The sequence below is a fragment of the Theropithecus gelada genome, chromosome X (assembly GCF_003255815.1).
Source record: "Theropithecus gelada isolate Dixy chromosome X, Tgel_1.0, whole genome shotgun sequence".
NCBI classification, from domain to species: Eukaryota; Metazoa; Chordata; class Mammalia; order Primates; family Cercopithecidae; genus Theropithecus; species Theropithecus gelada.
The window spans coordinates 14,921,209-14,936,898 of NC_037689.1; the positions used below are offsets into that span (position 1 = coordinate 14,921,209).

General features: G+C 44.3%; 1 protein-coding gene and 1 pseudogene across 2 annotated transcripts in view; both read left to right on the top strand.

The window, feature by feature from the left end:
* Nucleotides 1-14,068: 14,068 nt before the first annotated feature.
* The window catches only part of EFHC2 (EF-hand domain containing 2), a 196,412-nt gene continuing 194,790 nt past the window's right edge, over nucleotides 14,069-15,690 (top strand). The window contains exon 1 of the mRNA XM_025371637.1: nucleotides 14,069-14,345. Coding sequence (XP_025227422.1) covers nucleotides 14,304-14,345 — 42 coding nt within the window. The 5' untranslated portion in view covers nucleotides 14,069-14,303. The remainder of the gene's footprint in view (nucleotides 14,346-15,690) is intronic.
* LOC112615011 overlaps nucleotides 14,226-15,690 on the top strand; it is a 35,853-nt pseudogene continuing 34,388 nt past the window's right edge. Inside the window, exon 1 of the transcript XR_003117248.1 lies at nucleotides 14,226-14,345. The product of XR_003117248.1 is annotated as a ribonucleoside-diphosphate reductase subunit M2 pseudogene (transcript). The remainder of the gene's footprint in view (nucleotides 14,346-15,690) is intronic.

Genomic DNA, 15,690 nt, shown 5'->3' on the forward strand with positions numbered 1-15,690 from the left:
AACAACAGCATGAAGAAAAAGAAACAGTAGATATACATAATATACATGGTGATTACAATATAAAATAATATATTGAAGTTGAGACCACAAACATCAATCTTATCAACAAATGTGAATGGGCTTAACTCACCTACTAAAACAAAAATATCTTCAATGTGGCTCATAAAGCAAGACCCAAGTATATGTGGTATATGTGAGATACATCTAAATCAAAATAATTCAGATGGGTTAAGAATAAAGGCATGGGCAAAAAAGTACCAGGCAAATGGAAATAACAAGTAAGTGGGGGCTGAGATCCTGATATCAAAGTAGAATTTAGGCCAACAAATAATTAAATGTGACCAAAAAACAGTCAATTTCACAAGGTAGGTTTAACAGTTGTGACAATCTGTGCACCAAATGACCATCTTTAAAAAGCAGAAACTACAGCTGAAAGGAGATACAGATAGAAACACTCTGCTAGTAGGAGAGTATAATGCACTGCCCAGAGCAAAACAGATCAAGTGGTAGAAATATAAGTAAGGATATAAAGTTAACAGCATAGTCAATAAAATAGATTTATCGATCTATACTGAACTTTAGAATCGAATAATAGAGAATACACCTTCCCTCTCAACTGCATATGCTATAGTTACAAAAATTGATCAAATATTAGATCACAAATAAAGCATCAATAAATTCTATACAATAGAAATATTAAGGGCTGGGTGTGGTGGCTCATACCTGTAATCCCAGCACTTTGGGAGGCTGAGGTGAGGGGATCACCTGAGGTCAGTAGTTCAAGACCAACCTGGCCAACATGGTGAAATCCCGTCTCTACTAAAAATACAAAAAAATTTAGCCAGGCGTGGTGTCTCACATGTCCGTGTGAAGAGACCACCAAACAGGCTTTGTGTGAGCAACAAGGCTGTTTATTTCATCTGGGTGCAGGCGGGCTGAGTCCGAAAAGAGAGTCAGCAAAGGGTGGTGGATTATCATTAGTTCTTATAGGTTTGGGGATAGGCGGTGGAGTTAGGAGCAATGTTTTGCAGGCAGGGGATAGATCTCACATTCTCTCCCCATCCTTGAGAAGTACATTCTCAAGGGTGGGGAGAAATTACAAAGAACCTTCTTAAGGGTGGGGGAGATTACAAAGTACATTGATCAGTTAGGTTGGGGCAGAAATAAATCACAATGGTGGAATGTCATCAGTTAAGGCTATTTTCACTTCTTTTGTGGATCTTCAGTTGCTTCAGGCCATCTGGATGCATTCGTGCAGGTCACAGGGGATATGATGGCTTAGCTTGGGCTCAGAGGCCTGACAGTCCTGTCTTCTTATGTTAATAAGAAAAACAAAACAAAATGGTGGTGAAGTGTTGAGGTGGTGAAAATTTTGGTGGGAGGTATGGAGAGATAATGGGCAATGTCTCTCAGGGCTGCTTCAAATGGGATTAGGGGTGGCGTGGGAACCTAGAGTGGGAGAGATTAAACTGAAGAAAGATTTTGGGGTAAGGGGTGATATTGAGGGGGTTGTTAGAAGGAGCATTTGTCATGTAGAATTATCGGTGATGGCCTGGATGCAGTTTTGTATTAATTGAGAAACTAAATGAAAGACACAAGGTCCAAATAAGAGAAGGAGAAAAACAGGTATTAAAGGACTAAGAATTGGGAGTACCCAGGACATCCAATTACAGAGTGTCCAAGGGGGTTCAGCGTAATTACTTGCTTGGTTGGCACAAGTTTAGGCTCTATCCTTGAGTTTTTTTATGTTGTCATATACCATGCCAGATTGATTTAGATAAAAACAGCACTCTTCATTTAAAAATATTGAGTCCCCCCCCCCTTTTTTTTAGCAGTAAGTCAAGGCCTCGGAGATTTTGGAGGAAAGAGAAATACAAAGCCAGCAACTGTTTAAGGATTAGAAATGGCTAGGAGAAAGTGAGATTGATAGTGTGGTGGAGATAGCTGGGGAGAGGTAGAGGGTGGCATAAGAACGGGAACCAGAATAAGAGTATGAAAGTAAAGAATAGGACTTCATCAGGGTGAAAGTATTGGAGGGTACCTTGTCACTGAAGATCTATCCACTTCAAGAGAGACTTAAGGGTGGCGATTTGAGGTAAAACCAGGAGCCACTAAATACCAAGAGCCTGAGAAACTGCTTGGGTGAAAGGCCGGTCCGTTATCATACTGTATAGAGGTGGGAAGGCCAAACTGAGGAATTATGTCTGACAGAAGGGAAGAAATGACGTGGTGGCCTTCTCAGACCCTGTAGGAAAGGCCTCTACTCATCCAGTGGAAGTGTCTACCCAGACCAAGAGGTATTTTAGTTTTCTGACTTGAGGCATGTGAGTAAAGTCAATTTGCCAGTCCTGGCCGGGGCAAATCCCCGAGCTTGATGTGTAGGAAAGGGAGGGGGCCTGAACAATCCCTGAGGAGTAGTAGAATAGCAGATGGAACACCGAGAAGTGATTTCCTTGAGGATAGCTTTCCACGATGGAAAGGAAATTAGAGATTCTAAGAGGTGGGCTAGTGGCTTGTAACCTACATGGAAGAGGTTATGAAATGACAACAGAATAGCATAGCCTGCCTTTGCTAGTGTGTGGCAATTAGGCCCGGTGGAACTGCTATCAATAAACTAAGTGTGATCAGGGTGAGGAACAGGAAAGAAGGAAATACAGGGAAATGGAGTGAATGTCAGGTGGATCAGAGAGATACAGTCATGGGGGTGGGGCCAGACTAAAACAGTAAGGTCAAGTTGTTTGGATAGAAAGGCTACAGGGTGCGGTCCTGGCTCTTGTGTAAGAATTTTGACCTCACAGCCCTGTACTTTGGAACAGAAAGAGGAGTGGCGAAAGGATTTAGGATCTATGGGGTCAGCTAGGTTTGCTTTTGTTAGTTTACACAATGGTTTAGTCACAATGGTAAAACTAGGTACCCAAAGGCGGAAGTACCTAGCCATGCCTAGGAAGGAAAGGACTTGTTTCGTAGAAGGGGTTCGGGTTTTGGAGATTAGCCGGACACGATCAGCAGGGAGAGCATGTGTGGTTTTCATGAGAATTATGCAGAGATAGGTAATGGATGAGGAAGAAATTTGGGCTTGACTGCAGTAATGGGTGCTGTCCATTAAGCCTTGCGGCAGTACATCACAGGTAATTTGCTGAGCCTGATGGGTGTCAGGGTCAGTCCAAGTGAAAGCAAAGAGGGGCTGGGATGAAGGGGCAAGGAATAGTAAAGAAAGCATGTTTGAAATCCAGAACAGAATACCGGGTTGTAGAGAGGTTGTGGAGGGAGGTTTTGAGGATAGGAGAGTATATGGCTTTGGCACCACAGGATGGATAGGCAAGACAATTTGGTTGATAAGGCGCAGATCCTGAACTAACCTGTAAGGGCTTGTCAGGTTTTTGGACAGGTAAAACGGGGGAATTGTAAGGAGAGTTTACAGGCTTTAAAAGGCCATGCTGTAACAGGCGAGTGATAACAGGCTTTAATTCTTTTAAAGCATGCTGTGGGATGGGATATTGGCATTGAGCGGGGTAAGAGTGATTAGGTTTTAATGGGATAGTAAGGGGTGCATGATCGGTCACCAAGGAGGGAGTAGAGGCGTTCTATATTTGTGGTTTAAGGTGGAAAGATACAAGGGGAGGATGTGAAGGAGGCTTTGAACTGGGGAAAAAGGAGGCAATGAGGTGTGGCTCTAACCCAGGAATAGTCAGGGAAGCAGATAATTTAGTTAAAATGTCTCAACCTAATAAGGGAGCTGGGCAGGTGGGGATAACTAAAAAGGAATGCATAAAAGAACGTTGTCCAAGTTGGCACCAGAGTTGGGGAGTTTTAAGAGGTTTAGAAGCCCGGCCATCAATACCCACAACAGTTATGGAGGCAAGGGAAACAGGCCCTTGAAAAGAAGGTAATGTGGAGTGGGTAGCCTCCGTATTGATTAAGAAGGGGACAGACTTACCCTCCACTGTAAGAGTTACCCAAAGCGTCTGTGATGATCCTGTGGGCTTCTGAGGCGATCGGGCCGTGTCAGTCTTCAGCCGCTAAGCTGAGAAGATCTAGGAAGGAGTCAGTCAGAGCCTTGGGCCAGTTGGACAGTCCAGTTTCCAGTGGGGTCCCACACAGATGGGACACGGCTTAGGAAGAATCCCAGGCTACGGGCATTCCTTGGCCCAGTGGCCAGATTTCCAGCCCCTGAAGCAAGCTCCTGGGGGGAGGAAGTCCTGAAGGAACGCCTGACCACTGTGGCTTAGGCGTTTTGAAGTTTTTGTGTGCTTGAGATATGGCTGGGGTTTCTCTCACAGCACAGGCAAGTAACTGCAACTCTTCTTTATTATTGTACACCTTGAAGGCGAGGTTAATTAAGTCCTGTTGTGGGATTTGAGGGCCGGAATTTAATTTTTGGACCTTTTTCTTTTTTTTTTTTTTTTTTTGAGACGGAGTCTCGCTCTGCAGCCCAGGCTGGAGTGCAGTGGCCGGATCTCAGCTCACTGCAAGCTCCGCCTCCCGGGTTCATGCCATTCTCCTGCCTCAGCCTCCCGAGTAGCTGGGACTACAGGCGCCCGCCACCTCGCCCGGCTAGTTTTTTGTATTTTTTAGTAGAGACGGGGTTTCACCGTGTCAGCCAGTATGGTCTCGATCTCCTGACCTCGTGATCCGCCCGTCTCGGCCTCCCAAAGTGCTGGGATTACAGGCTTGAGCCACCGCGCCCAGCCTGGACCTTTTTCTAATGTCGGGAGCGGATTGGGTAATAAAATGCATATTGAGAATAAGGCGGCCTTCCTCTGGGGTCTGGCTCATGAAGCCGGTGGTTATCAGCATGAAATGGGGCTAGAGAAAAAACTCTGCCATTCATCTGGGGAGAGGGTAGAAGTTAGGATGACATTTAAGTCACTCCAGGTTAAATTATAGGACAGAGGTAGATATCGGAATTCTTGTACATATTTAGTGGGGTCTGATGAGAAAGAGCCTAAAAGCTGGCTGATTTGGGAAAGGTCTGATAGAGAAAAAGACACATGTACCCAGACTATGCCTTCAGCTCCAGCCACCTCTCTAAGAGGAAATTGCTGGGCAGGTGGGGGAGGGCTAGTCATGTAAGCCGGACCAGGTGTGAGGAGGGGAGTTGATAGAAGGATTATAGGGTGGGGGAGCAAAGGCTGAGGAAGAATTGGGACCTGGATTGGCCTGGTGAGGAGCAGCCTGGGGAGAAGGGGAGAGGAAAGATGAGTCCATAGAAAAGAAGGATTCAAAGGACTCAGAGCTTGGGGTGGAGACTGAAGGAACAGACAGGAGAGAAAGAAGGAAGATTTGGGACGAGTCTCACTGGGAGCAGAGACTAGGGAGGGACCAATGTGTAAAAGAATGTCTGGACGTCAGGCACTTCAGACCATTTGCCCATTTTTCGACAAAAATTATCTAGGTCTCATAGGATGGAGAAATCAAAAGTGCTGTTTTCTGGCCATTTAGAACCATTGTCGAGTTTGTATTGGGGCCAGGCGGTGTTGCAGAAGCAAATAAGACGCTTAGATTTTAGGTCAGGCGAGAGTTGAAGAGGTTTTAAGATCTTGAGAACACAGGCTAAGGGAGAAGGAGGAATGGAGGGTGGAAGGTTGCCCATAGTGAAGGAGGCAAGTTTAAAGAGAAGGGTAGAGACACGGAGAAGGGGGTAGGGAGCAACCCTGGGCTGCAACATGGGTGAGCAGCCAAAGCAGGCGTCCCCGCAATTGACTTGCCACCAAGGGAATGTGGGTGAATGATCAAGGCAGGCGTCTCCACGGAGATCAGACACCAATGGAACGTGGGTGAGTAATCAGAGAGGTGTCCCTGCAATGACTAAACACCAAGGGAAGGCTGCCTTCCCGAATTCGTGACTGGCCCCGGAGTTTTGGGTCCACAGATAAAATGTGTCTCCTTTGTTTCTACCAGAAAATGAAAAGAATTGAAATTAAGAGAAGGGAGAGATTGAAGGGTGGTGCCAAGACTGAAAGGAGAAAGAGGTTGAGGGATAGTGAGAGAGGTTGGAGAAGACAGTAAAAAGAGGCCGCTTACCCGATTTAAAATCGGTGAGATGTTCCTTGGGCTGGTTGGTCTGAGGACCCGAGGTCGTAGGTGGATCTCTTGACGGAGTGAGGATGAGGACAGGGGACTGGTCTCCCAAAGGAGTCCCACGGACCCGGGTCTTTGGCACCAAATGTCTCATGTGTCCATGTGAAGAGACCACCAAACAGGCTTTGTGTGAGCAACAAGGCTGTTTATTTCACCTGAGTGCAGGCGGGCTGAGTCCGAAAAGAGAGTCAGCAAAGGGTGGTGGATTATCATTAGTTCTTATAGGTTTGGGGATAGGCGGTGGAGTTAGGAGCAATGTTTTGCAGGCAGGGGGTGGATCTCACAAAGTACATTCTCAAGGGTGGGAGAATTACAAAGAAGCTTCTTAAGGGTGGGGGAGATTACAAAGTACATTGATCAGTTAGGTTGGGGCAGAAATAAATCACAATGGTGGAATGTCATCAGTTAAGGCTATTTTCACTTCTTTTGTGGATCTTCAGTTGCTTCAGGCCATCTGGATGCATTCGTGCAGGTCACAGGGGATATGATGGCTTAGCTTGGGCTCAGAGGCCTGACACATAGTGGTATGCGCCTGTAGTCCCAGCTATTTGGGGGACTGAGGTGGACGAATTGCTTGAACCCAGGAGGTGGAGCTTGCAGTGAGCTGAGATCTCGCCACTGCACTCCAGCCTGGGCGACAAAGCGAGAGTTGATCTCAAAAAAAAAAAAAAAAAAAAGAAAGAAAGAGAAAAGAAATATTAAAACAAATCTTATCAAAGTGCAATAAAACTAAGAACAAAATAAAAGCTTCCCCCCCAAATCTTTTCCAACTAGAAACTGTTAATATTTTCTATTAAACAACTCTTGGGTGAAAGGGAAAATACAAGCCAAAATCACAGAATATCTAAAAAGCAAACAAATAAACAACAACAACAAAAAGCAAGTAATGAAAACACTACATATCAGGATACTGGATATGTTTAAAGTAGAGATTATAGGAAAATTTATAGCCGTAAACACTTATATCAATAAAAAATGGATGAAAATGAGTGAATTATATTGTCAACTTTGAATAATGATATTCAGGCGGGGCACGGTGGCTTACACCTGTAATTCCAGCACTTTGGGAGGCTGAGGTGGGTGGATCACTTGAGTTCAGGAGTTCGAGACCAGCCTGGCCAATATGGTGAAACCCTGTCTCTACTAAAAACACAAAAATTAGCTAGGCGTGGTGATGGGCACCTGTAATCCCAACTACTCGGGAGGCTGAGGCAGAAGAATTGCTTGAACCCGGGAGGTGGAGGTTGCAGTAAGCAGAGATCGTGCCACTGCACTCTGGCCTGAGCAATAGAGCAAGATCCTGTCTCAAAAAAAAAAGAAAGAAAGAGAGAGAGATTCAGAAAATATGATTAAGTGTAGAGGTTATCCAAGCACAAAGCTTGAGGATGGCCACTGGGAAAGCATGGACTCCAAACGAATGGGGTCAGTGGTTTTAAAATGGAGAAGTTAAAGTTTCAATTATATAGGCAGAGACAGAGACGATCCAGCAGGATTACGTTTTCCATACAAGACCAGTGCACATGCGCCACAGTGATTTGATTGGTTACAGATTGCTACATTCCAATGAAGATTACTTTATTACTCTGTGAGGAGGCGTAGTGACTTGAGTCAGGGATTCTTATCTTTGGAGCTATTTGGTCTTAATTATTTACAGGAAAAAGAAAAAAAGGCAGAAATTGCAACTGCATGCCTTGTGACCCAGGTTGCATAGTTAAAATCCTCTCAAGGCTCAGGGTAATTTAAAGTTCCAACAGCTTTAAGTTTGAATTATTTAATTTTACAATATCAGCTTAAAAAGTGAGAAAAAGAACAACAAATGAGTCAAAAGAAAGCATAAGGAAGAAAACAATAAAAGTAAAAGCAGAAAAACAGTAAAGGTTAAGAATAGAAAACAGTGGGTCAAATTAATAAAGAAAAATTCTGGTTCTTTGAAAAAAGTAAGAAAATATGTAAACCACTAGCTAAATTAATCAAACTACAAAGAGAGAAACACATTTATACAAAATAAGACAAAGAAGAAATAGGCCGGGCGCGGTGGCTCACTCTTGTAATCCCAACACACTGGGAGGCTGAGGCAGGCGGCTCACGAAGTCAAGAGGTCGAGACCATCCTGACCAACATGGTGAAACCCCGTCTCTACTAAAAATACAAAAATTAGCTGGGCTTGGTGGCAGGCGCCTGTAGTCCCAGCTACTCGGGAGGCTGAGGCAGGAGAATTGCTTGAACCCAGGGGATGGATGTTGCAGTGAGCCGAGATTGCGCCACTGCACTCCAGCCTGGCGACAGAGCAAGACTCTGTTTCAAAAAAAAAACAAAAACAAAAACAAAAACAGACATAATGTGGAATATGAATAGGCGTGAACAGACCAAACTGTTTTGTAAATGAATAACAGAAGCATTCTAAACAGGGAGGGGGGCAAAAGCCTAAGTAATTTTTGAGCCTAGTATTTTGACTGTGTACATTAAGACCAAAGAAAAACACTGCAAACAAAGATTGAACTCTAATTAGTAGGTTTGTCTTTTGTTTTACAGAGATATGAGTTAGGTGTTCTGAAGCTGCTTTCAGGGTCTTGTAGTATAGAGCAAATAAGTAAATACAGTTGCCCCTCAGTGTACACGGGGGATGGGTTCCAGGACCCCCGAGTATACCAAAATCCTTGAACACTCAAGTGCCATGGTTGGCCTTGCAAAACCTATGTATACAAAAGTCAGCCCTCTGTATATGTGGGTTTTGCTTCCCACCAATAATTTATTTTATTTTATTTTTACATGGCAAGGTTGCAATCATCAGCACAGCAGAGAAAGGGCTGTCTGCTCCAAGAATAATTTTAAAAGTCTGCGTATAAGTGGACCAATGCAGTTCAAGCCTGTGTTGTTCAAGGGCCAACTATATTTTGAGGATAATTGGAATGAGATTTCTTACAGCTTGAGCAGAGCGTCACCAGTGCAGAAAGGGGAATACCAGTAGGTACTCTGTTGATTGGAATTGGAGGTATTAGTATAAACTCATGACTTTTAATATATCTATTTCTATGTATATCTATATCTTCATCTTTCTACCTGTAGACAGAAGCTTGGCACACTTCACCTTAACCCAATGATCAAAGTGAACCTCATCATTGATGGTAAAAATGCACATTATGGACCTGTTCCTTTGATGAACTAGGACACAACAGTCCTCCTGTGACGTTCTTGTCCAAAAGCCATAAACTGAATCTCCTCGTGAGGAAACATCAGTCACACCTAAATTGAAGAACTTTCTACCAAATATCTGGCCTATCCTTTTCTTTTCTTTCTTTCTTTCTCTCTCTCTCTCTCTCTTTCTTTCTTTCTTTCTTTTCTTTCTTTTCTTTCTTTTTTTTTTTTTTTTCTTGAGACAGAGTCTCAATCTGTTGCCCAGGCTGGAGTGCAATGGCGTGATCTTGGCTCACTGCAACCTGTGCCTCCCAGGTTTAAGCAATTCTCCTGCCTCGGCCTCCTGAATAGGCTGGGATTAAAGGCACCTGCCACCACGCCCAGGTAATTTTTGTATTTCAGTAGAGATGGTGTTTCGCCATGTTGGCCAGGCTAGTCTCGAAGTCCTGGCCTCAAGTGATCCACCCGCCTCGGCCTCCAAAAGTGCTGGGATTGCAGGCGTGAGCCACTACACCTAGCCATGGCCTATCCTTTTCAAAAATATCAAGGTCACAAGAGATGAAGAAAGATGGAAGAACTGTTCCCAATTAAAGGAGAATAAAGAGACATGACAACCAAGAGACATGACAACCAAATGCCATGTGTGATGTTGCATCAGATTCTGGGTCAAAACAAATTATTTTTCTTTTTGCTAAAAAAGGACATTATGGGCCAGATGTGGTGGCTCATGCCTGTAATCCCAGCACCTTGGGAGGCCAAGACAGGAAGATTGCTTGGAGCCAGTAGTTTGAGACCAGTCTGAGCAACATAGTGAGACCCTTGTCTCAACAAAGAAAAAACAATTAGCTGGGCATGGTGGTGTGTTCCTGTATTCCCAACTACTAGGGAGGCTGAGGTGGGAGGATCGCTTGAGCCCAAGAGATGGAGACTGCAGTGAGTCGTAATTGCACCTGGGTGATAAAGCGCGACCCTGTCTCCAAAAAAAAAAAAAAAAAAAAAAAAAAATTATTGGGACAATTGCAAAATTTGAATAAGTATTTTAGATTAGAAAATAGTATTAGGCCAGGCGCAGTGGCTCAAGCCTGTAATCCCAGCCCTTTGGGAGGCCGAGACAGGCGGATCACAAGGTCAGGAGATTGAGACCATCCTGGCTAACACGGTGAAACCCCGTCTCTACTAAAAAATACAAAAAGCTAGCCGGGCGAGGTGGCGGGCGCCTGTAGTCCCAGCTACTCGGGAGGCTGAGGCAGGAGAATGGCGTAAACCAGGGAGGCGGAGCTTGCAGTGAGCTGAGATCCGGCCACTGCACTCCAGCCCCAGTGACAGAGCGGCCGTCTCAAAAAAAAAAAAAAAAAAAAATACATATGTAACAAACCTGCACGTTATGCACATGTACCCTAGAACTTAAAGTATAATAATAATAATTAATAAATAACAAATAAAATAAAAGAAAAAGAAAATAGTATTATAAGGCCGAGATGGGTGGATTGCTTGAGGTCAGGAGTTTGAGGCCAGGCTGGGCAACATAATGAGACCCCATGTCTACAAAAAATAAAAAAAAAAAAAATTAAAATAGCTGGGCATGGTGGCACATGCCTGTAGTCCCAACTACTTGGGAGACTGAAGTGGGAGGATCACTTGAGCTCAGGAGGTGGAGGCTGCAGTGAGCCATGATCATGCCACTGCACTCTAGCCTGGGCAACATTGTGAGACCTTGTCTCAGAAAAAAGAAAACAGTATTGTATTAATATTAAATTTCTGATTTTATTTATTGTACTTCAGTTATATAAGAGACTGTCCTTATTCTTAGGAAATACACACTGAAGTGTTTAGGAATCAAGGGGCATGATATCTGCAACTTACTCTAAAATGTAAAAAACTATATATGGGGAAAATGACAAAATGAATGTGGTAAAATATAAAACAATTGGGAAATCTGGGGAAAGGATAAATGAGAGTTATTTGGACTGTTCTTGCAACTTCTTACTAGCTTGAAATTATTTCAATTTAAAAAGCAACAAGGAATTTTGAAAATGTTTGCAAGAACATGTAGGAGAATAACTGTTCTTTTGGAGCAGTATAAGATTTTTGAATTCACATATAAGACACCAAACAGGCCAGGTGCAGTGGCTCATGCCTGTAATCCCAGCACTTTGGGAGGCCAAGGTGGGCAGATCACTTGAGGCCAGGAGTTCGAGACCAGCCTGGCCAACAAGGTGAAACCCCGTCTCTACTAAAAATACAAAAATTAGCCAGGTGTGGTGGTGCATGCCTATAATCCCAGCTACTCAGGAGGCTGAGGCAGGAGAATCATTTGAACCTAGGCGGAGGTTGCAGTGAGCCTAGATCACACCATTGTACTCCAGTCTAGGTGACAGAGTGAGATTCCGTCTCAAAAAATAAAACGTAAAATAAACCAAAAAACCCGCCAACCATAACTGAAAGAATGATATATTTGAGTAAAATAAAATAACAAATTTATGTACAATAAAGAACTCTATATTGAAGTTAAAAGACAAACAACAATGAGAAAATATTTGCTATGCCTCGGATTAGTATCCAGATTATCTATCTATCTATCTATCTAAAAAAAAAAACTACAAATGACGGAAGAGAAAAATAAGCAAAGGATATGAATAGCTGAGTCACAGGAGAAAGTAACAAGCATGGGAAAACATGACCAACTGTACTAGGAATTAGGGAGAAACAAATTAAAATAACAATAGTATACCATTCACACTTATTCAGATGATTATCCAAAATTATATAATTTGGTAATACCTATTGTTGAAAGGATGAACAGGGAAGGGGATTTTCTTAATTGGTTTATCTATCTGGAGATCGTCTAGCAAAATCTAGTAAAACTGAAGGCATGCACTCAGATATGTATGTAATTCCATCTTTCAGTATGTGCCCTAGATTATTGCCAAAGGAACAGGCAGAGTTGCTCACTGCAGCATTGTTGGTAACTAGTGGAAAATTGGAAACAATTTAATTGTCATCAACAGATGAGAGCAGATAGTTAAACAATTTGTGGTATAATCATACAATGCATTTAAAATTAATGAACTCTACATGTGTTAATGTGTAGAAATCTCAATAACAGAATTTTATTATTATTATTATTTTCAAGACAGAGTCTTGCTCTGTTACCCAGGCTGGAGTGCAGTGGAGCAATCTCAGCTCACTGCAACCTCAGCCTCCCTGGTTCAAGCAATTCTCCTGCCTCAGCCTCCCAAGTAGCTGGGATTTACAGGCATGTGCCACCACACCCAGCTAATTTTTGTATTTTTAGTAGAAATGGGGTTTCACTATGTTGGCCAGGCTGGTCTCGAACTCCTGACCTCTTGGTCCGCCTGCCTTGGCCTCCCAAAGTGCTGGGATTACAGCCATGAGCCACCGCACTCGGCCTCAATAACAGAATCTTAGGCAAAAAAAAAGCAAGTAGCAGAAATTTAGAGTGTAAAATTTATAAACACAGAAACAATAATGGATATTGTTGATGAATATAAAAGGAGATACAGTCCCTGCCCTGGAGGAATTTGGGGGCATTTAAAGAAATGTCCAGTAAACAGGTGATTACAATGTAGTAGGATGAAAGCCACGATCAGAATAGACACCAAATACAGATGGAGGTGGCAGGAAGAAGGTGAAAGAATATACTGAAGAAATGACAATACCTTCCATGCCCCACTCCCACGCTGAATCAAGTCCTGAAAGACAAGAAGAGGTTACTTAGGTGAAAGATAGGAAGGAAGGGTGTTTCTAGACGATAGTGTTATTTGCAAAAGCCCCGAGAGGAGAAACCGCAGAGCCTGATTTGGAAACTGCCAGTGGTTTCTCAGAGCTGGAGTAGATGGAGGAGGGGGCAAAGAAAGGGATGGAGGGCATTGGTAGGTGCCCCCTGACAAAGGGTCTTCAGACCAGGCTATAAGGAGTTTCACTGCCTTCTGAAGGCGGCGGGAAGGCTAGATTATTGAAGCAGAAGAGTAACAGTTGCATCATGAATTATAAAAACGACGGCTCTGGAGGCAAGATCAGTTAGTTTTTTTGTGTGTTTGTTTTTCTTTTTAAAGAAGAAAACCAGACAAGAAACAATGGGATCGCAGCTGAAATAGACGAGGTGCTGACTGAGAGAGAGTATCGAGTCCAACCTTTAGGGCTTCAGGGAGAGATTAGAGGTAGGTGTGGGGAGAGGAGGTTCCTGGCTATCTTGGGGTGTACGATGGAGTGACAGGGCTTGCGTGTTGTGACACCTGACTCTGCCCCTGGCCACCCCTGATTGGACCTTACAAACGTTTAGTTCAAATACAAAAATGGGCCGGACACTGTGGCTCATACCTGTAATCCCAGCACTTTGGGAGGCAGAGGCGGGAGGGCTGCTTGAGCCCAGGAGTTCGAGATCGGCCTGGGCAACATAGTGAGACCTTGTCTCAAAACAAAAACAAACAAACAAACAACAAATATAAAAATATCCAGAGGAAAAACTGAAGGCGGTGGTTACCATTACAACGCGTTTTCGTTAGGGGTATATGTGGCTTTAGAGTCATCTTGAACGTTTTAATTACAAAATAAAAGCTGAAGTCTATGCAACATAGGAAAACATCGACTTGTGTAACATCTCAGTGAGCACACGGGCGTCATATTATTTTCTGTACTTTGCTGTGTGTTTGAACCACATAGCAAAAAACTGTTGGCGACAAGAATTGGAAAAGCAAAGTACAGGAAAGACTTTGAGTTCTATAAAGGGGTTAAACCAGAAAGCGGCGGGGGCAGGGAACAGTCAATCTGTGTGTGTGCACACTGCGTGTGCAGACAGGAGACTCCTCAGGAGACCAGGACCTGTCTGAGTGTGTGCGGGGATGAAGCGGGACGAGGGGAACTGGGGCGGGGGAGGAGGGGCGCGCCGCGGAGGTGTCCCCCGCCCCCCCACAATTCTTCTCCCCACCCCCCCCCCGCCCCTCCTCCCTCAGTGACGCCGCTTCCAGTCTCCAGGCAACGTGGGGGCCAAACAACGCGGCCGGGAGGCGGCCGCTGCCTGCCGGGCCCTCTCTTCTGGGACTCTCGATTTTCGGACGCTGAGCGCCATGGCCCTGCCTCTGCTGCCGGGCAACAGCTTCAACCGCAACGTGAGTAGGAAGGGCGTCCGAGGTCACAGCTCCCGGCTGGAGTCTGGGGTCCAGGCAGGGTCGTGGCGTGGCCACCTCCGCGGACTCTCCTGGAGACCCGATGCTGCTGCCCTGGGTTGGTGGCAACTTGGACCAAACTTAATAGGCTCCTTCTCCCATCTCTCCAACTGCATCTGAATGTTTTTCCTAATTTAGAAACATATATATAGACCCCTTATAGGTGACAGGACCCTCAAAGGTAACGAATAATAGTGACGATAACCATTGCGGGTTTAATGTGTGCCAGGCGCTGTGCTTTAATCACCTTATGCAGCATCCAGTGTCCCAACAGCCCTTTGAATTAGGTAGTTTTTATTCCCAGTTACTATTGAGGAAACTGAGGCACAGAGCTACACAGTCTCAGTGGTGAAGCTGGGTTTCTTTCAAGCAACCTTGTCTCCACAGCCCAGAAGCCTAATCATTATCCCCCGTATCCTGTGTGAAAAAAGATACCATTTCAATTATCAAATCGAAGAAATTTGGCACTTATCAAGAGGGGTAGGTGGCAGATAAGAGTGGCAGCCTGTAAAGTTTACTCCCAAACTTTATAGAGACAGGCACCCAAACTTGGCGGGATTTTTTTTTCCCCCTCTATTTATAATTGGGAGGTTGGGAGGGGTTCATTTCTTCTTCTTTTTTTTCTTTTTTCTTTTTTTGAGACGGAGTCTCACTCTGGAGGCTGGAGTGCAGTGGCCGGATCTCAGCTCACTGCAACCTCCACCTCCCAGGTTCAAGCGATTCTCCTGCCTCAGCCTCCTGAGTAGCTGGGATTACAGGCGCCCGCCACCACGCCCGGCTAATTTTTGTGTTTTTAGTAAAGATGGGGTTTTACCATGTTAGCCAGGCTGGCCTCAAACTCCTGACCTCAAGTGATCTGCCCGCCTCGGCCTCCCAAAGTGCTGGGATTACAGGCTGAGCCACAGCGCCTGTCCTGGAGGGGTTCATTTCAAAAGAACATGAACGTACAGAACAAAGCAACACAACACAAAAAACCCTGAGCATGAAAGAACTGTTGACAATAAATAGCACCTCATTTAAACGACAGAAGGAAAATGATTCAGGCTTTTGTTTATACTGGTTACTGCTCTTCACTTGGGTCAGCCATCTGTGTCTGCAGGAAAAGCTAATTCCCAATTAGATGGGAGGGAATTAGATGGAGCCACTCAAAGCAATTGCATAAACCTTTGATACCTTTAGAAAGCAGGCAGCAGATTGAAGTACTTGACTTTATAGTTTCCAAACAGTGTCTGTATCTAAGTTGTTGGCCCTAAAGTACCAGTTTTCTTTGTAGCTTCAGGTCATTGAA